At 36.6% G+C, this 22,339-nt stretch overlaps 1 protein-coding gene across 1 annotated transcript in view; it reads right to left on the bottom strand.

Moving 5' to 3' along the window:
• Positions 1–22,339, bottom strand: part of LOC149801776 (lon protease homolog, mitochondrial-like) — a 138,220-nt gene that overhangs the window by 83,013 nt on the left and 32,868 nt on the right. The window contains exon 5 of the mRNA XM_089956844.1: positions 9,515–9,720. Coding sequence (XP_089812970.1) covers positions 9,515–9,720 — 206 coding nt within the window. The remainder of the gene's footprint in view (positions 1–9,514; positions 9,721–22,339) is intronic.

Below are 22,339 nucleotides of genomic sequence, written 5' to 3'. Positions count from 1 at the left end.
GGAGTTACTACTTGAAGTTAAGTCTAATGTTTGCAGTCTTAAAGCTAAGTCTGTCATATAGACTAATCAAATGCTACAAGTCTAGGTTTAAAGTTAAAGACATGTTTTACTAGAAAATTAAACCATAAGACTTTCTAAAAGTAAACATTTTCTGTTGTATTATGAATGTCAGCTTCATTTTCAAAATGTTTCATAAACAATTTTGAAAATCTGCTTTCATGAAAATGGTTATTTGAAAATTACAAGTTACTAAAGCAATTTTCAATATTGAATAAAGACATGTCAATCGCCAAAGGTTTTACAAACTGTGATATTTATATGTAGTTACCCATGGTAAAGTAAATGTATAATTATGTCCACAGAAATATTATTGGAAAAATACATATATACTCCCTTATAAGTCCAACTGCAAACAGGACAGACCCAGTGTTACATTTAGGCTCTTACAAAACACAACAAGAAAAGAGTGAAGACAACAAGCTTTGTAAAATTAACAAATAATTTATTTCCCTACAAAAACAAGATAAAAATAAGAAAACTTACAGTTTTATGAATCAAATCCCAAAATAATCCAAGATTTAAAAAATTGAAGTCCTAGAAAAAAAAGTCCTAAATGAATCTAAGTTGGAGTCCTGATAAAAAATCCAAGATGGAGGATGATGATGTATGCAATAGTCATTGTTGTCCTGATGTGTCAACAGTCCCTTGTTGAACCACAGAAAATAATATTCCAGTCTTGAATTCTAAATAGAATTTCAATAAATGACTTTGTCTAAGAATTCTGTATGAGCACTTAAATATTTCCAGGGAAAAGAATTAATAATTCCTTAACTCTTTACCTTCTGCAAGTATTTGCTGCTCTGGCGACTAAGCCTGATAAGCAGCCTGCCTTCTAGCAGCTGTTTGTAGGCTGAACCCCAGAGCATCATAACAGCTGTCTGAGTGAGAACTTCTTAAGTTATTTACATGCTGTCTACATTTTCTGTATCAATTTTGTCCCATGCAAACAATGTAATTTAATGTAAAATAAAATTTTAAACACTTACCAATGTTTTGTGCCACTCATTTCCACCAACAAGTACATATAATCCACAGGAATCAATGTTTATAATCACATATTTATAATAAAAAAAATATATCTCAATATATCTGTGTTTAAAATGTATATTAGAAAACTTTTCTCACCACTATTTTGCACACCAATGTGTCCACTATTTTATTGCTGATTTGGTAATTTTGTATGATACGGCCTGAAGCAAAAGAAATCTATATCCCTTGCATTTTCTTCTAAAATAAATGCTGGCCCTGAAACTGCTGTAAAGTTGTCCACATTTACCGGTCTCATGTGTTCCAACCAGATTTAATTGTTTCGCATTTCATTTCATCCTTTGTCTTGAATCTGGTTAAAATCAATATCATCATTTTCAAATCCTTCAAAACTTCCATCAGAATCGTCGTCAGAATACACGAATGTTGACATTTTGTTTTACTGTCACCACTGACCTTGTTTTCAATAGAATTTCCTGCTTATATGCTGTAAAACTACTAATAGAATACATTCATCATTTTATGTAAGGACTATTTTAATTGGCTAAATATTATAAAAGAGAACGGATGTTTGTAATTTCATCCAATACAAAGCTTTAATATGAAACATGTATATGCGTATCTGGGGTTTCCCAACCCTTGGCCGGAAAAGCATGTATGAGCCAGCCGGGACAGAGCAAGTATTATTAGCAGCTTATAGATGCATCTCAGGGGTTATGAGGCTATTTTTATGGTCGCATATATGCGTTAGCAGAAGGTAAAGAGTTAAAGAGAATTTCAACTCAAACTGGTCAAAACAAAACACCTTTAAGTGTCAATGGTTTATAGCCCGACTGACCAAATTCTCTATAGAAAAGAGTTATACACTAATTTAAGATGCAAAACAGACTCCCATATGAGGGTCACAAGATGATGTTTCTAGAACAACATGTAAGCTTTTTACATGCCTAACATCACGTACTTCCAGTATGGCCTTGACTAAAGCCAATGATTTTACTCTGGTGTCTTCTTCAGCCAGGTAAGTAACTATGATAAATTCCACTTGAGCAAGGAGACAGTGCCATGGCCAGATGAAATCCAAGATGAACAGAAGATTGGACCCATCTTTGGTTTTTGTCTGACATCCTCTCTTCCATGAAAACAAAGTGTGCCACTAAACATGGAACAGTAGGTTTAATTATAAATGGTGCTAACTGTTTCTCATCGAAGAGCCATAGGAAGTTAGCTATTGACAAATGTATGCCTACATTTGTATAAAGTGCTCTTGATTGCTCAGCTGAGATTTATTCCATTGCCTTGTACAGCTCTCATTTGAAGGATTCTCCACCACTTATTGTGAGAACTGATGGTTCTTAAGGGTGCATTTAATAAGGTTCAGATGTTCAGGTTCAGTAACTTTTGGTTTAGGAAGAGAAACACCTACCATTACAATAGCTTAATGCAGATGAGGGAATATTTTGATTCCTTGCTATTCTGTTCTGAGACTGATGAGGTTGGTCCAAGATTTCCCATTTGAGTGGAGTAATCAATATGAAGAGACACTCCGATTCTTCTGATTCCTGTATCACCTTCAGAACCTGTGATGTTGGAGAACTGCATAAATTTGGTCATTCCATCGATTATCCAGGCCTTTTGGATCCAGGACTGGTGAGACAATGGTTAGGATTTTGACATTCCATCTTTTCATCAATAGGTACATCATAGGTCAATCCCACTGAGTACTGAGTATTTATTGAGTGTTTATTGAGTGAAGAGACCATTCTGTTTGTATTAGTTCATTCTTGCAGGACAAAGAGTCCACTAATACATCAGCAAATCTAGGATATGTTGAACTGAAATGTGGATTTGTCGCTGAGAACACCACTTTAGAAAATCCCAAAGAAAGAAAAAAAGGTCTGTGTGCTTGGTTCCACTTGCTGTTTGAGATAAGTCACCAGTGGGGTTGATGGACAGAATGAGAACTGCATTCCCATGTAAGTTCTCCAGCCACCAAAGTAAAGCTTTCAAAATGGTTTCATCTTGAGGATGCTGATATGTAAATAACGATCTTGAGGGGGCCACACTCCTATGGCACACCGAAAGGGTAGGAGTCTTGCTCCCCCCAGTCATATGTGTGTAACAGTCAGAGTCTTATAGTCTTTACTGTAACTGATGAAAGTTCGCGAAATACTATAATCAATGACATATAAGACCATCAGAATTTCTACATTATACAACTGATTTTTGTTATTCAGCAAGTGCATTTTTCAAATAGGAAGAAAAACAATTACCAATAAAAAAATATAATGGTTGATGTAACTATCAGCTGATCATGGTACATACAATGGGTACATATATGTCTGACCTACCGACGATTTCATAGGATGCATTTGCCAATTTTGGCATGAAGAAGAGAAGTTTTATATATCTAGGGTGTTTGAGCAGACCATATTCAATTACCGGAGATGATATTTAATAGATGTTGTCGATCCTTATTTAAAATACTGGGCTTCATTTGATTCATCACATGTAGCTTTCTTAGGTCGCTGCCATTGCTGTTTATAATTCGCTGAGCATGCACAAGGTGAATCCAGTCTAGTACACCCATATGGAGAGCGACATGAGTTACCAAATTACGGTTTAGCGATGGATTTTGGATAACTTTTCAATAAAGTATATTTTTTAAAATGATAATTTCAACAAATATATCCTTTTGGTTGGAAATAATCATTATTTTTGCATAGATTTATAGTCTCAAGACTAGTTGGGATTTTCCATCTTCTCCAACATCCAACGTTTTTCCAACAATATTCCAACTTTCAACAGTTTTCCAACTATACAGTATTTAAGGCCCAGGAAATTTTGAAATGGGAGCCAGAACGGCAGAGAACGCAAGAGACCATCCAAAGCCCAAATTCATTAGGTATGTACAGCAGTATGTAACAGTCAGGTTCAAGAGTCAATATAGCAAGACATGGGTGTCCACTTTAATTCATTTTAGTTACTTATATAATTTATATAATATTTATTTTGCAATTATATTTAATGCATTAACAATTTTATTAGTTAAAGAATTTTAAGATACACATAGCTAATGCTGTAATTTCAGTATTTAAAGTAGAACTTAAACTTCTCTTATTATTCTAAAATAAAAATTTCTTCACTTCTAATATTTCATCTAGGGTCCATTTTCATGAGTTTGAAATATTTTTATATGTGACAGTTAGTTCCTGTTCTTTGAGAAGATTTGTTTGCAAATCCCAGTTGTATAAATGTAAAAGAGTTCACTTCAACATCTTGATACATTGCAGCTAGAAAACTTTGTTTGGGTGATCATTGTTGACATTTGCTCACCACATTTTGCCCCGTTCTAATTAGTCATGTGTGGTCATTGAATGAGTCCAATTCCTCTTCACATACCACACTTTTGCTAATATTAATTGTGCGTGGTCATTGAATGAGCTTATTTTCTCTTCACATACTACGCTTTTACAAGAATACATCAATTTGTGTGATTATTGGATGAAAATAATTATCTCCTCATATCACACCTATTCAATTCTATAAATGTATGTGATCATTGAATGCATATATTTATCTTCAAATATCACACTTTCTAAGACTGAAACTCACGATCTGATGAACTTACATGCGTTTGTTGGGCAAACATAATCCCCCCGCTTGCATCTAACTTAAAAGTATTCGTCATTTCTTACGCTGTCTAAGGGAAACAACTCTTTTATGTTGAGAGTCTTCGGACAAGTTGTCTCCCTTTGTCTACTACAGTCCTGTTAATTCAAGTCAACATTATCTACTAGAATCCTAAGAGATAAAAGACGTTTACTGCCCAAGATTGTGTATTATATGTGTATTATATGAATAAAGACAATTTTCTCAATAGTAACCTCCTCCCCCCCCCCTTTTCACAGCCAGTAAGCAATAAGCTGAGTAGGAGTCAAGTCACACAGATACAGAAAGTTGGCAATATTTTCCCCTGTATATCAGTGACTGCAAGCAATGATAAAAGTCAACTGTGTGAGAAGGATACCCGAATGCTAGATCTGATGCCAAGGTTTTCATCTTCATCATTGTGACGTGATTCCGGGATTCTAGGTGATTGCTGAATATTCAGTTTATTGCTATATAATGTACTGAATCTTGCATCTTGAAAAAATATGTTTAGTATGCATACAAAAGTCCAGCTCTGTCATGCTTTTAATCAAGTTTATTGCATAAGGTGTCTTTAGCAAATAAGGTGTCTAGGGTTGTCGTATCAAAAAGTGATAGAGAAATTAAGTACATAATGGCAAAAACCGTTACATGTGTTTGCATTCATAGCAATCATGTTCGCCAGAGGTTGTACTTGCAGAGCTATTCCCGATGTGAGTCCAGGGTGGGTTCCCTGCCTTTGAGATGCAACCTCGTATTGCTCAGATTGTGAAAGTTGGTCCAATGGTCAAAGGTTCGGCCTCCATTAGGATTACAGTATCAATATTAAGGGAGCCAAAGAAAGCAACCAAGAACTAAAGTATCAGTTGCCCCATTGAGCAAGACTCATCTGGCGAAGGAATCCTCTAGCACATGGATTGCTGTGTAGAAAAGGAACCTATCATTGCATGAATTAAATTTTTTTTAAAAGGGCAAACTTTCTTTTTACTTCAATATTGATGTCAATCCTAGCTGACCAAGCTCTTGAAAGGGTATGAGGTAAGAGATGTCATATTGACAAGGAGACTAATAATGAAAAAGGAGGACAACATGTGAAGTCATGTCTTGCTCCAATATATAACTAACCTGCTGCTTTGTAGCTGTTACAGGCAACTTGTTTAAATGGGGATGTAAAGTCACACGTCCTTCAGGACCACAATGATTGTGCAGCTTCACGATTAACACCATTAAAACCCATTGTTGCATTCCATCCCAAACCCAAGGGCATAATAGAGTCCACTGAATGAACTTAGGTTGTAGACCAAGTGATAAGTGCAGCTTTCTATCTGAAAGAACTCTGGGCAAAGGTTTTAGGAGGTGCACTGAACATAATACCAAGTCCCAAGTAAACCATTTGTCTAGTTCATATGTCATCTTCTCCCATTCAGTAACGAAATATTGGAGCCTTCTCCTTACTGGAATGTGTCATTTGAGATAGGAAGGGTCTTGTGGAACGCTGGCAAAGCATGATTCACCTCCTTTTGATTTTAATTAGATCGTGAGAACTTGGGTTTCAACAGCTGCAAATTAATTTGTATGTCTTCTAGGGACATCCCTATGCTGTAGCCAAGACTGTGAGCGATGGAAAGAAAGGCATCCTTGTTGGCTTCTTATGAACGACATCTACATGATCATTAAATAGGAGATTAGATGATGAAGGTTGCAAGTGTAGCTTGCCTACGATAGTCTTTAAGAAAGGTAGAGAGCATTGCATCTCATTCCATCAGTTGTAAGTTCCTAGCTGCTGTTACGGCCATGGCCATAGTATGTTGGGCCTCTATGGTACAAGTGGACCATTTTATAAACATGCATCCACATATTCCATTAACATTCTGGTGGGAGAAGGTAAGCTGTGTTCCACCTACTTCAGACTGACATAGATATTAATGCAACATTAATCCCATGGTTACAACATTACACATGGATATCCAAGTGGAGAACAGAAAGGCATTTGCAGGAAAAAATGTCTGTAAATGGTTGGAACTTGTATTTGATGACGTAAGCAGTCCCAAAATGTTAGTAACTTGTCAGTTTGTGGAAGAAACTGAAATGACATTCTTCCATAGATAATGAGCACCTGATGTCTACTGTAGTCCTGGCATGTGATGTAGAGGAAAGAGCACAGTACTCCGAAAGGAGTGGGTGGACAACTTCTTCAGTCCAAGCCTGCAAGGTAGAAGTTTGCTCATCCTAGTAAGATCTAAATAATGAGGTAGGAACTTTAGGGCCAGTTTTGGTCGATTCTGGATTAAAGCAAAGCTTATGTCTCTTGTGCTAACTGTGAAGTAGTTGGTAACAAAATTAAGTCCAACATGTATTCAAGGAACCACAACCACAGAAAACAACACATGCTGAGTGGTTGTCAGACTGGTCTTGCCCATGGTCTAAATCTGTAATACAAACAGAGCAGAAAATATATACAAGTAGTATAGTGAGTGTCCAACTTTATGAACTTATGTTTGTGCAGAGTCACCCACTATGATCAATACCTGTAAAAGGGCACATGTGGCCTGTACAGGTAGAGAATTAGAACATCGCTACTAATATTTACAAAGCGGACGCTAAATAATCAATTCTAGTAACAAGTAACCCATGGTAAGGTAAATTCTGACTGCCTATACAGGTGAAATCACTGAAGTATCACTTATAGCAGCTACATGTCCAAAATGGCTAGCTGAATAAACAATTCTAGTAACAACTTACCTGTAGGAAGGCCAAAAAAATCCCTTGCCTATACAGGTAAAATCACTTAAACGTCACTTATAGTAATTACATGTATAGAAAACTTACCTGTACTTATCTAACCATGGTGGAAGCTATACAGTAATATAAACATGTTTTCTATATTACACACAAACCTGTACATAAAAAAGGAACTGAAGAATCTTCTTTTCAATATTATTATTGATACCAAGTAGATGACACAATATCCATTAGGAGACGATGTTACCTGTAAGAAATGCTCAATGACATTCTATAAAGGCAAAATCTGTAAAGTGTCACGTATATGACTATGAATTAGACAGTAATACAAGATTAATATAGAAACTTAATTGTATGTATCCTAACTCAGTGGAAATTATACAGCAATGCTAAACAAGTTTCTATATAATGCACCAGACAAGCATGTATTAATACAGTTGTAGCAATGTGAGGGTATGCCATCATGACCCATGCAGGTATGTACCAAAGGTGCTTAAGTTTGTGAAGACAGCAAAGTGCTAACGTGTAAAGTTCACTAACTTTGTCATCGGTGATAGGAAGAACAGAAAAGTTGTAAATTTATAGATGGAGCATACTTCCCTTTGAAGATGAAACTCCTACAATTTGTTTTGAGGTATTAAACTTCCAAACTGCTTGTATGGATTTTGTGAGGCTTCTCTGACTGTAGACAGTATGCTACTTGGCACAAGTGGAAGCAGTAACTGATGATTTCACTTTATTTGGCACTAATCCCTGTATCTAACTGCCACCTATGTGGGCAGATAACATTTAGCTTTTTAGCTAAAACATTTTAACCTGCGAGGGCTGGATTTCAAGGTGGTAGTAGTAGTTCTCCTTAGGTATTATGATTGGGTAATGTATTTTGAAGAAGAAATCTGCTGCTGCAAGTAGCAACAATAACATTTTCCAAATGGCCACTGTGGTTGCCAGATTGGTACTATTTTCATTACGACCACCTAGACATTATGAAAAGTTTTTCACTGAAGACATCAAACTGATATATAAAACAATGGCCACTATGTATTAGATCTCTGGATGGCACCATTTTCATTATCATTTAAGATCAACTAGACATTATAAGAAGTCTTGTAGTAAAAATTCATTGCTGATAATAGCAATCATTCAGAAGCAGTATCAATAACATAACTCAAGCTGACAACAATTGCAGTAATATTGGATTGCAAGCAGCACCATTTTCATTTAGGACCAACTAGACATCATAACAATCTTCCAATGAAAACCCCATGTCAATATGACTTTTTAATTCAAGCTATAACAAGATTTACAAGATAGCTGCTATGGTGGCCATATTGGATGCCCGATCCACACTATGTTCATTTACAGCCAACCTGATGTTATAAGAAGCCTTCTAGTGAAAACTCCAATTAAATAAGGCTTTCTATTCAGGAGGAGTAGCTATAACAAGACTATCAAGAAGGCTAAGATAGTGGCTATAACAGGCATCAGATTGGCACAATTTTCCTTTAGCACCAACCTGACATTATAAGAAGCCTTTCAGTCAAAACCCAATGATGATATGACCATCCATTCAGGAACGAGATTTTCAAGAAGGCCATAGCAGACATCAGATAAGTACCATTTTATTTTGACCTAGCTAGTTAATGTTCCCATGAAAATCCCGAATTAATATGACTTTCTGTTCAGGAGTAGCAATAACAAGATTTTCCCTATGGCTACCATTGTAGCTATGGATGTCAAATCATCACCATTTCCACTGAGAACCAACACAAAATTATAAGAAATCTTTTACAGAAAACCCCATGCCTATCCATTCATGAGAAGTAACAATAAGATTTTCAAGATGGCTGCTGAGGTGGCTATACTGGATATCTGAGAGGCACCCTTTTCATTTAAGATCCAACTAGACCACAAGATGAATTTGTGTATAAAGTTTAATGGCAATCCTCAAATTATTTTAGTAGAAATAGCGATAGTAAACTTGTGCTGACAGCTGAATGAAGAAACCATCCCATATGCTCTTCTGGTCTATGACCAAGAGAACTAAAAATGTACGACACAATGCATGTTCCATTACCTTCACTTCATCATTCATGGTAAATGGCTCGTGATTCAGATTTTCAGTTTGTACCATGAGCACCTTGTCTATCACTGGAAGAGGGGGAACTTGTTCTGTTTCTTCTAATAATTCCTCAGCATTATTGTTCTGATCTATTTCATTTTCAGCTAAAAGGCGGCCATTTTTTCGTCGTCGTTTTAAGGCCCTCCTTTTGATTTGTTCTCCTACAACATAAGCATACACAGTGGTAAGTATTGTACATATGCTATGGTAAAACCTTATTACAAACCATATATATCTCCCATAAACGTGCAAATTTCTAAGAGTAAAATATCAAAGACTGAAACTTTGATAATCCAAAATGATTGTTTTGGGCTTAAATTTATCCTCTTCTAATCAAACTGCCTGAAGAAGGAATTTTCTTTTTAAATAAAAAATCCCAAAAAATAAGTCTCCATCCCCCTCCTCAACACCAAAACAGTAACTATTACTGTGAAGCCAGTACTTGACGGAGAGCAAGAAAATATTCTAGCAGAGTGAATGAAACCAATTTGTTCAGGGGTGTGATATAGAGTTCCTGACATTTAAGGTCCAGACTTGGGTCTTCCTCTTAATAGATCAAAATATATTGGCCAATTCAAGCATGATGCAGACTGCTTCACCAGCACAAAAATTTAGATAATTTTGACATTGTTCAGAAGTGGTGATAGGATGCAAAAATCTTGGGATTAAAAAGAACTGCAAGCAACCCAAGTGGTTCTGAATTCATTCACCTGTTGGCACCTGCCAAAATCAATGCATAAGCAGCTGGCCAATGCTTTCTGCAAAAATTTCTTCCAATGCTGTACATCAAACATCTTAAGAAAACAACTGATTCAAGGTTTCTCTATTTTTGTTGTTGTTGCCATTGCTTTTGTTTAATGCCATTTCACAGCCCAAGATAAGCATGGCAGCCAGTATAACTGGTGGAGGAACCCCCCAGAAAAAACCCTGCTAAGAAACACCAACCCATGGGAAGTTACTGCCAGCTTTCTCACATATCCACACTGGCCAAGCCTGAGACTCAAACTTATGTGGACAAAGGTGAAATAGCATTGATCAGTAGTGCAAAGTACTTCATATCGCTTGGATAACTGTTGACCCCCATTGTTTTAATTTTTTGCATTTTCATTCATATTTCATGGTATATCAGCATCATATGTCCAATACTGAAAGTCAGGATGGTTTATATCAAAGTAAGTCAAGTTTTTAATTGTGTTTTTTAAACAATGTTGTTTAGATTTTTAAAAATTTTTTAGCAATGTTTCCCATGTTTGGAGGTAGATCAGCATCATCTGTACAAAAAGTCCCTATATACTATGGTGCTGTCGAATTCATTTCAGGGCTTTTATGCTTATTGTAACCCACTTATAATGCGGGGTCAGGCATGAATCCCATTGTTTAAACCAGAAAATACCCCACAAAATTGATGTCTATTTGTTGAACTTGAAGAAAATCGTGATTAAAATTGGTAATGGAAACTACAATGTGTCGCTTGTTTTATCGTCGAAAATAGTAGATAGTACCTGGAAATTTTAATCAACACAATGAAATATCAAATTTAAAAATAGGTCATACAATTTTTTACATTTTCTCTCCAAATGACATTCCTAGTACACTGCAATTAACGATACGTAATGAATTTTGATCAATGAAAATATCACTTATGCCGAATGGAGGCAGTACTTTATTAAATAATTTTTTATCAATTGAAATTTGTGTTCTAGTTCTATCTTTTAGTTCTTTTTAAGTGCAATCATCACAAATGCAATGTGTCCTCTTCTAATTAAATGTAAAATGCATCAATCTACACTAACAGCTATGTCTGTGAGTCTTTCTCTGAGAACCTAATTAAGTGCTGACCATGTTTTGAATACAGACCTGCGGGAGTATTTATTGTATTGCTGCACTGAATTAAAAGCTGGCCTCCTTTGTATTATCATGTTAATTATGTCTTTTGAATCAAATAAAGGAAGTGGAATAAAGAAAAGTTAAAAGACAAAAATCCTACAAACTTAAAATCTAGTGGCCCCGGTCATATGAACTCACTTCATTTGAACAATCGAACAATTATAAATGTTATTGTGTATGTAACATAAACTACTTTAAATTAACCAACTCTTTCATAACTGTGATCAAAGATAACAAGGCAGCCAAGCGAAATGAATACTTCGTAAAATAAAGAGCTTGATTTCACAGATACAGACCATTGTGGGCAAGCAAGTTTCAGAGAATTCTTGAAATGGCACATAGAGATATTCTGAGGGATGATAAGAAGTTTATTATTACTTCCAATGAAATAATGACACTAATATTGTACTAATTAAACAATACAAAAATGGAGTTTCAACAAAGAAATGAATGTTGCTTGTTTTTAAAAAAAAAAAGGAATCTTGTTTGGTGGTGTATCAACAGTTAGTCTAGTTCCCTGCTTCATGGACTCCCAATTTGGCAGGATACTGTTATAGGACACATGGTACTAATGATATGGAAAAATGGGAACCAACCTGGAAATGGGTGAACATAAAATAGAGTATATATGGGTTTGGTTGACCAGGATTGGTTAATAATATAAGTTATGGTGTAGGAAAAAGAATCTTTTGCAAGCTTATCCTAGTTTTAAGTGGAAAAAAATAGAGACATTCTTTTATTGATGGAATTTCAGTCCTTTAACAGTCTTGAGCTTGGAACACTCATTACTAAAATTAGCACCTGACTCTTTGGTGTGGAATTGAAAGCACATGTTTCAAACACATGCAGGTCCAGAAAATGCTGTGACTCATATCCTTTCCTCTACACAGAAGCTGACATCCAGGTTTCATCTATACTAATAAATATAGGTTTGATCATGAGAACTCAGAAATTTTAAGTTATTGAATTTTTAACATCATGGTGTTTGCATAGGTTTACTATGGGAACTGAATAAGTACTATGAATCCTAAACACCGCTACAGGAAACAGACTCACCAAGAAAACAAAATGCAAGTGATGTAATACAGATTTTTCACGTACACATGATGGTTGTTGAAACTAGTTGGAACAATCTTTCACGTGTTGGACATTTTGAAAATAAATGTTATTTAAACAGAATAATGAACAAGTTCATTAGAAAAAGCGCGTTATTAAAAATTATTATCGATGTGATTGTAAAATGAGGATTTAGTCAATAAACAGCCCAGTTCCCTAATGCCATTCCCCCCCCCCCCCCGTTTTCTCAATGTTGAAGAGATTTTTTCTTCAATATTTTGAGGTCCCTCAGTAACTTGCGCCCTCACTTATAGTGCGGTTTATGTTTGTGGACCCATTGTGAGCGAGTTATCGAGGGAGAGGTGTATTGCACAAACATGAGCCCAACATGTATGATCAAGTACTTTACTCATCTTTTATCAATCACTTTTATGTGAAGTTTCTTTGTTGATTTATATCTTGTCTATTTTGATAAAATTTGAAAACTACACTACTGGTGTCACAGTGAAATGTGGTACAATGAATTTTCATTGGTTGTTATTGTTTGTTCCAGCCCTGGGTAGCTTACTGGCTGCAAAACAGCCAGGAAGTATTTTCACAGCAACAGAGAAACAGCACAAAGTGATCATTAATTGTTCTGTAAAGTACTTAAACTGAGATGCTGTCAAGTTGCAAATTGCATTAAAGTTTGTATAAATTCATGCACTTGGAGAACATTGATGTGCGAGAGAACTTTCACAATACGAAAATGCATTCAGCACAGTATACAACTTTTTTTATTTATTTAACCCTTAAAGTGCTTTTTGTAACAATAGTCGTGCAAAAAGATGTATCCTAATGCTTGTCACAACATGTTTTTCTGGTCAACAACTATTTACACTTCTGGTTTCTTGAGCTGCGCATGATTGGTTGTTAAACTAAATTTGATTCGAAAGTTGAGCCATGGAACAAGCAGTATATCGTAATTTAAACGTTACATCAAGGAAGTGTTAAAAATGCTTGTTTAAAATACGGGCTACCTTCAAAACCCAATATGGTTGATTCCCAGTGTTGTTCATCTTTCAATGATGATTTCGTTCACAAATACTGGTTGATGATAGTGATGATGACAATAATTTTTAAAGTTATGAAATATATCAGATTACTGGAGCTGGAAAAGTGTCAATGGAGATTCCAGTGGGTGATTTTGATCCTGAAAATGGTGTTAAATATGATTCCAATGGACATGCTAGATGTACAAAAATAGTGTGCTGGCTGAATGTAGAAAAGGCAGATTACCAAGCCAAATTAAAATACAGAGAATTTAAATGTAGAATGTAATTTTAGCCTAAAAACTACATATTCCTATCTGGGTTAAGATAAAATGAATAAATAAGAATGAAAAAGTGAAATTAAGAAGTACCAATATTTATTTGATCAAAATACCTCTGTATGGTGTCTAAAGCAAGTCCTGCATGTGATCAAATGGAGAAGCCTTAATAGGCCTAAAATACTGAATCAAAACCACTGGCACCTAACAAGTAGTCTGTTTGAAAGTATTTTTTCTATCATGTCATCGATGAGATAGCTTACAAAATAGATGCTAAGTATATGCCTGTCAGTAATCTGCATACCAGAAAAACAACCAGTAAATCATATAAAAGGGCACCACCTACCATTGACAGACCTTTTAAAGATGGAAAGACAGTTAAGTTCAAATGTGTATCAATAATGTATCATATCCTAGGCTGTGTATCATGAATCATACTGATACACAGCACAGGCATATAATTTCACCTCCAGGTGTAAAGAAAGCTTGCATGTAGTTCTCTCCATTTATTCATTCACATCCTTAGATTCTGAGAGAACTATTTCTCTCAAGAGACAAGAAAATGATGCAACTGAATCTCTAGGGGAAGGGATAAGATTTGGGGTAATGCTCATGCAATCTTAAATCAATGCCTATTAAATGAGAAACAGTGAAACACGGTTATTGCATACTGAATATTTGATTTTATGCAAAGGATTATGCCAAGCTATAGATGTATTTACCAACACATGGGTCTGCCACATTTTGTCAACATATTAAAGATTTTGTCAGGCAAATTAGATAACACTTTTTTTTATATTTTGACATGCCTTATAGGCAACTCACTTAAAATATGGGACAGATAATACCTAGATTTAAAGTGGACCTGGGCATTGGGTTATCAGCATTTTTTTGCACTTCTGGAAGAGCTGTAGTATCAACGCATGTACTTATCAGTATATCTAATTGGATCCATAACAGTAAATCCATAATAATTCCGTTGAAAATAAGCACAGAACATACATGTTTAGTCATTATAAATTCAGACCATTAGAATTGTTCTGCTAGATTCCATATGAATCTGAATAATGTAAATAATATTCTTCCAACTACAACATTAATACAACACATCCTGTCAAATTATTAAATCACACACTTTTTTTTTTTGGCACTAAACTATGTAGTACTTCAACAAATTGGCAAAATTAATGCAAAATTTTGGATGCTATGCCACAATCATGTTATATCCAAAAAAGATTAAAAAGGAAGCAAGTTATTGTTGTTATAGGGTTTAACACCATTTTTCAACACAAGATATGCTATACATGGCGGCCAGTAAAAATGGTGGTGGAAGAACCCGGGAAAATCCTGGAAAGAACCACAGACCCACAAGAAGCTACTGGCAAGCTTTCTCATGCACCCACACTGGCTGAGCCCAAGACTCAAACCCATGCAGACAGAGGTGAGATGGCAGTGATCTGTAGCGGTGAGTGCTTTAGACCACTCGGCCACTTGGGGCCCAAAAGCATGCTGCTGTAAGGTTTCTTATTGTGGGACAACACTTTGTCATAGCCACTGACTTTGAACCTGATATAGATACAGAATCATCTGACTTTCTTTAGACAATATCCAGACAAAGTCAAGCACCATGCTTGGTTAAATCTAAAATAAATGTTTAGAAATAAAGCCAGAACTATTTAAGTTGCATCATTCAAGATTTTCATTAGATATATTAACAGACTGGTTCTGAAAAAATATATTTAAACTTGTTTGTGTTATCATGGTTAAAAGAAAGTCGAGCCAAAAACTCAAGTCAAGACCTTTGACCTTCAAAATCAATGTCAGTGTTAACTATAAACTTATTCATGGAAATGCAACTAATTACAAAATCTGTCAAACTATATGCTAGTCACTGTGTTCATTAACTCAATGAAGTACAAAAATATAAGCAATGATGTTTGACTTGTCTCAATATCAATTAGGTTGATTTTGAAAACTCCTTCACAAACATGCTGATAAGTTGGTGGACAGATCTGTACCATTTTGATTTAGAAACAATTAAATTCTGCAAGAAGTATTTTAGTGAAAACCACATGTCAATGCCATCATTTCTACAAGACCAATTGTAAAAACAATACTTTCAAGATGGCGACCATGAAGGTCAATTTGGATATTCAAGGGGTGCCATTTTCATTTAGGGTCAATTAGACACGATAAGAAGTCTTTTTATGAAAACCCCATGGTGATCATATTGGATTTAAGATCAGCACCATTTTCATCTGGGACCAACTATACCTTGAGATTAATGTTTGTTTACAGTTTCATGGAAATCTGCCACATAGTTTAGGAGTAGTGACAATAAACTTTTGCTAATGGATGGATGACAGGTGAACAAATGGAAGCTGGATGATGAACAGGCCATCCCATAATCTCTTCTGGCTAATGACCAAATTGAGCTAAAGACCACCAATGATGACATTCGCAGAATGCAAACCAATGAATAGAGTAAATTCATTTTTATTCATGGGGTAACAATCTTTGTTAACATCTGGGTTCCTCTGAACCACTGACAGACACATCTGAATAATAGAGCTGACATAAACAACTGAATATTCAAATTAAATACCTCTTTGTGAATATTTTTATAGATGAACTGATGTCTGAATATTTGTTTTTTTTATACCTAGTATGGCAGAATTATTAAAAGAAGCAAACAAGGCAAAATCTAAACCATCCAATGTTGAACTAGTTACAAGTGATAATCATATTGTCATTATTTTGAATAGTCACATTGCTCACCTCACCATTCTACTCACTGTCATTCAACTGCTGATGAAAAATGACAGGTAAATTGGCAAGTTGATGAAGAACATGGTATAGAATAGAAGACATCAAAAATCAACAAAATTGGTCAAATGAACCAAAGGTCCTTATAACTTGTGAACTTCTGACAGAAATTTGTTCTGATAGTAGCAGTTTCATTCAATCCCATGCATTATTACCACCCCCATCCCTTCATGAACTTATCTTGGAAAATGAACTCCAATCAATCCCACACACCATTATCACCTCCATCCTGTGCTGTTACCGTTGGAACAGCCACAGTAGTTCTTTAGATTTGTCTCCCTTTTTTAACTCTTCATAAATATCAATTTCCTATTTTTCGTTTGTAATACGTCCAGGCAGGAATGTGAACGTGCCTTCACAGCTCTTTTCGTTGAATCTGAAGCCCACCACAGTGTGAGTAAATTTATGAATTATTGTTAATGCCTCGTATATTTAATTTCGGATATGGATGTTAATTGAAAATGACAATAAGTTACGACATAGGGATAGTTAACTATACGCAATGCCACGTGGTTTGCGAGTGCATATGTACTCTTTATTTGTGTGAGATTCACCTCATAAACATTCCTTTTGTATCATCATTTAAACCCTCTTAGTAACAATCTTTGTTAAGCTATGGTAGAAATATTAACGGAAATGTACCTTATTGAATTTCAAAGTATGGAAGCACATACTGGACATTATTTCGTTAGTAAATTTAAAAGGATGGAAAGACATAAGAAAGCTTTTACTTTCAATATATGTTGATGTAGTAATTTCATGTTTTGTAATGGTTGTGTTTCCATTTATTACAGCTTTTTACCTCACCTAATTTCAAGAGAGTTCTCTCCTACGAATAAAAACAGTATTTAAACACATTGTGTTGTCTTGTGTCTTGGATGCTGGAGAACTCGGGGTTATGCTAACTGTAATTCCTCCAGGGGAAAGGCAGTATAGTAAAAAGACTGTGATCAGCAACTTCATGGAAAATTCTTCGTAGGGATAGAGATACAGCTGCCTGGTTCATCAAGACCGCTGGATAGCTACGCCTTCTATTTACACACATGTGGAGAATTACTACAGGCACAGGACAATCGTCAACAGTCACGTGACACTGACATTTGGTCGCCGCCTATACAGTATATTCTTATGTGTTGAGAAAGCTAAATGAGCACACCTTCCTTTTAATTCAAGGATTAAAATTCACTTACACTACTGAACTAGGATCTGATCAGTACAACCGTTTACCTATGGTCATCAAGAATTTGAATTATGAGAAGAACTAATTCAAATTTGCTAGTCTATTAGTCTGTTTAATGTGAAAGAAACAGTGATTCAATCAAAGCTACATAACACGTTTACAACATATTCTACAGAACTCAACCCGTTTGGAAACAATTGTCATTTGTTTCATCAACTTCTTGTCACATAGCCTTCTGACATCTAACAGATTCCATTTTTTCCATTTAGTGAAGTTCTGTCATCTGTGCAAATGGATCCAATTGATTCAAAATCTGTGGACCTTGAAGCGGTTTCATCGCAGCCTACTGAACGGTGAATCAGAACATTAACTGTCAAAGGCATGGAAATGTACGAGACGGCCCGAGGCGAGTATAATGTCAAACTAGAGAAAGCTTGGAAAAACGTTGAAGATGTTTTGTCAATATTCGCTGATCGTCCCAGTGATATAAATTCTTTACGCAAAATAGAAAATGATCTAGTCAAGTGCTATGACAAATATTGTACTCTGTCCGCAGAATACCTCGATTTTCTGTCAAAAACAAGCATACAGGAGAGCCTTAAAGAGTTGGAAACACATGTTACGTCAGTGCAAGCATATAAATTAACAGTCGAAAATACCTTAAGACGACTTCACACCTTCAAACAACATGCGTTGGAATCTGGGCCACCTCATTCTAACTCCTCTATACACAAAGCAAAATCTAAATCTAATGGTTCGACTGTATCCAACATCAGTTCCGTGCTTGCTAGAAAACGTGCAAAAGCTGACGCCGCACGTGCATGAGTGGAATTCGCCGAGAAAGAAGCAGGGACACGTAAACAACAAGCACTTCTTGACGAACAAGAAAAGTTGTCTAAAGCGATAGCTGTACGTAAGAAAGCAGAACTGGAGGCTGACCTGGAGCTTCTAGCACATCAGAAGGAAGCTGCAGCAGCTGAAGCTGAAGTAGAGGCTTTACAGTCGGTTGGTGAGGACCGTGGTGACTCCAATCTAAGTGAATTTGATATATCTCGTTCTCTGGACCCCATGGAACGTGTTAAACACTATGTTAATCAACAAACAGAACTGCCAGAAAATAATAATGTCGCGCCTGACTTCGATAAGGCCAATACGAACATCAAGTGTGATGTTAAGCAAGGCGTACACCACAGTGTCGGTTTCATACCTGCACCACTTGTGTACCCGAATTTCGTACCGACACCGCAGCCTGTGATTCAGACCTGTCGCCGTGTCAACCGTTATGATCAAGGATGTGTATCTAGTGTAAGCTTAGACTTGGACCAACTACACGAATCAGGGATGCATAAGAACGCTTCTTTACCTACATTTTGACCCACTATGTTGAATGCTGATGCACCTACCTACCACCCCAATATTGGACAAGTCGATTATACTCCAGCAGCATTTCAACCACAGGAATGTAGTAGTCACTCTATCAGTATGGAACTGACTCGTTTTCTTCTGAAGAAAGATTTGCTCCTTTCACGTCTTTCAAACTACAATGACCGACCAGAATTTTATGCCGTTTGGAAAGCTTGTTTTCTCAGTGTTATGAGAGAATTACAGGTTGCCACTAATGAAGAAATAGACTTATTAGTAAAATGGTTAGGCCCTGAATCCTCAAAACGTGCACTTAGCATTAGAGCATCAAACGTGAACAACCCTTCTAGAGGACTACAAAGAATCTGGGAGCGTCTGGATGAGAGGTATGGTTGTCCAGAAATGGTTGAGGCGGCCTTAAAAACTAAATTAGCTAACTTTCCAAAGCTGACTAATAAGGACAATAAGAAACTCTATGAGCTATCAGATATTCTTTCTGAAATAGAGTCTGCCAAGGAAGATAAAAAATACCAGTCACTTTTGAGCTATTATGACTCGTCTTCTGGTGTACTTCCCATAGTGAACAAACTTCCTTATGGTATACAAGAAAAGTGGACTACACAAGCAGTGAATTACAAGAAACACCATGACGTTTCTTTTCCACTGTTTTCCTTCTTTGCTGAATTTATCCGCGAGATTAGCAAAGTGAAGAATGACCCCGGATTCACATATGAGGCCAGCACGAACACACCTACTAAGAAGGAGACTACCCCTCTTAGGAACACCAGTAATAGACCTATTATTTCGACAAAGAAAACACAGGTATCGCGACATTCAGATGTGAATGATGTTGAACCAGACAAACGATGTCCATTACACAAAACGAACCACTCTCTGAACAAGTGCAGAGGTTTCAAAGTCAAACCTTTAGAAGAATGTAAGAAACTTCTAAAAGAGTATGGCATATGTTTTAGATGTTGTGAATCAACAAGGCATATGATACGTGCATGCAAAGAAGTAATACAGTGCACGGACTGTGGCAGTGATCGCCATCCCACAGCTTTGCATGTCACCGCTGCTGTAGCAGAGAAGCTTATATCTCAACCACCCGCAATAGGTCATGGCGGGGAGAAAAAGGATATTTCAGATTCCTCACCCTTACGAGTAGCATCTAAGTGTACACAAATTTGTGGCGAAAGGTTTATTGGTAAATCTTGTGCTAAAATGGTCCTTGTGAGAGTATATCCAGATGGCCATCCATCAAAAGCCACAAAGATGTATGCTATCCTTGATGATCAAAGCAACAGGTCATTAGCCAAGTCAGACTTTTTTAATCTTTTTGACATACAAGATGAACAGGTGGAATACACGCTTTCTTCGTGCACCGGTTGTGTAGTGACTTATGGTAGAAGAGCAAGTGGATACATTGTAGAGGCACTAGATGGAAGTGCAAGGTTGGAACTTCCGACGTTAATTGAATGTAACCAGATACCAGACATTAGAGAAGAAATTCCCACTCCAGAAGTAGCGGAACACCACCCTCATCTCAATGATATTGCGAGACACATCCAAACATTAGATGGTGACTCGTCTATACTACTACTGATTGGTAGAGACTTGACTGAAGCACATCACGTTCATGAACAGCGCATCGGTCCATGGAACTCTCCCTATGCCCAGAGACTTAGCCTTGGTTGGGTAATAATAGGAGAAGCTTGTCTTGGTAAAGTACATAAACCCGATTTCGTTAATGTCAATAAAACTTACCTGTTAGGAAAAGGATGTACGTCTATCTTCAGACCATGCCCTAATGGTTTCAAGGTAAAGGAAAACCACACCAGGAATGTATGCACAGACGACAATATAAAATCGTATTTTTCATCATTCGCAGATGCAGAAGGTGACCTTGGTGCCTCTGTTTTCAAGAGAACAAGAAATGATGATAAAGTTGGGATGTCAACAGAGAACAAAGAATTTCTTAGGATAATGGACGACGGGTTCTACAAAGACCCACAGGGAAACTGGGTTGCACCCCTTCCTTTCCGTACACCAAGACAAAGACTACCGAACAATAGACCGCAAGCCATTAAACGGGCTAAGACATTAGACATTAGTCTTCGTAAAGATCCGGTCAAAAAACAACATTTTGTGACTTTCATGCAAAGAATCTTTGATACTGGACATGCGGAGTTAGCCCCACCTTTAAAAGACAACGAGGAGTGCTGGTACTTACCTATCTTCGGTGTCTATCATCCGAAGAAACCGGATCAGATAAGAGGCGTATTTGACTCCTCTGCCAAATACGACGGTGTTTCATTGAACAATGTTTTACTGTCAGGGCCGGATATGACTAACAACCTTTTGGGTATTCTTCTTCGTTTTCGGAAGGAACCAATTGCTATCACAGCTGATATTCAACAGATGTTTCATTGTTTCTTAGTCAGAGAGGATCATAGAAATTTTCTAAGATTCTTTTGGTATCATAACAATAATCTGGACGAAGATCTGGTTGAGTATAGAATGTGTGTACACGTCTTTGGTAATAGTCCATCTCCTGCAGTTGCGACTTATGGACTGAGGAGAACGGCGCAAAACAGTGAAAAGGTCTTTGGAGTTGACGTTAAAGAGTTTGTTCAACGGAATTTCTATGTGGATGATGGACTTACATCACTCCCTACAGGTACACAAGCTACTGACCTAATGAAAAGAACACAGCAAGCTCTTAACGTTGAAGGCAACCTAAGTTTGCACAAGACTGCTTCAAACAGTGATGAGGTGATGAATGCCTTTCCTTCCAATGATCTGGCTAAGGACCTGAAGGATCTTGACTTAAGTGAAGAAACACTACCCTTACAGCGCAGTCTAGGCCTGACCTGGGATCTTAAATCAGATTCATTCACATTTCAAGTGTCATCTGAAGAGAAACCTTATACACGGCGAGGAATTCTGTCTACTGTTAACAGCCTGTTTGATCCTATAGGCTTTGTTGCCCCTGTTACTATTCAAGGGAAGATTTTTCTCAGAAATCTTGTGTCAGGAACTACGGATTGGGATGAAGCTCTACCTGTTGAACATCAATCAGAATGGGAGGATTGGAGAGATTCGTTACAACTCCTTGAACATGTGAGAATTCCACGCACATATTTGTCTATGTCTCTCG

The sequence above is a fragment of the Sinohyriopsis cumingii genome, chromosome 4, assembly GCF_028554795.1.
Source record: "Sinohyriopsis cumingii isolate HCF-2022 chromosome 4, ASM2855479v2, whole genome shotgun sequence".
Lineage (NCBI taxonomy): Eukaryota > Metazoa > Mollusca > Bivalvia > Unionida > Unionidae > Sinohyriopsis > Sinohyriopsis cumingii.
Note: the sequence above shows the minus strand (reverse complement) of the source record. Positions and strands in the feature narration are given on the sequence as shown.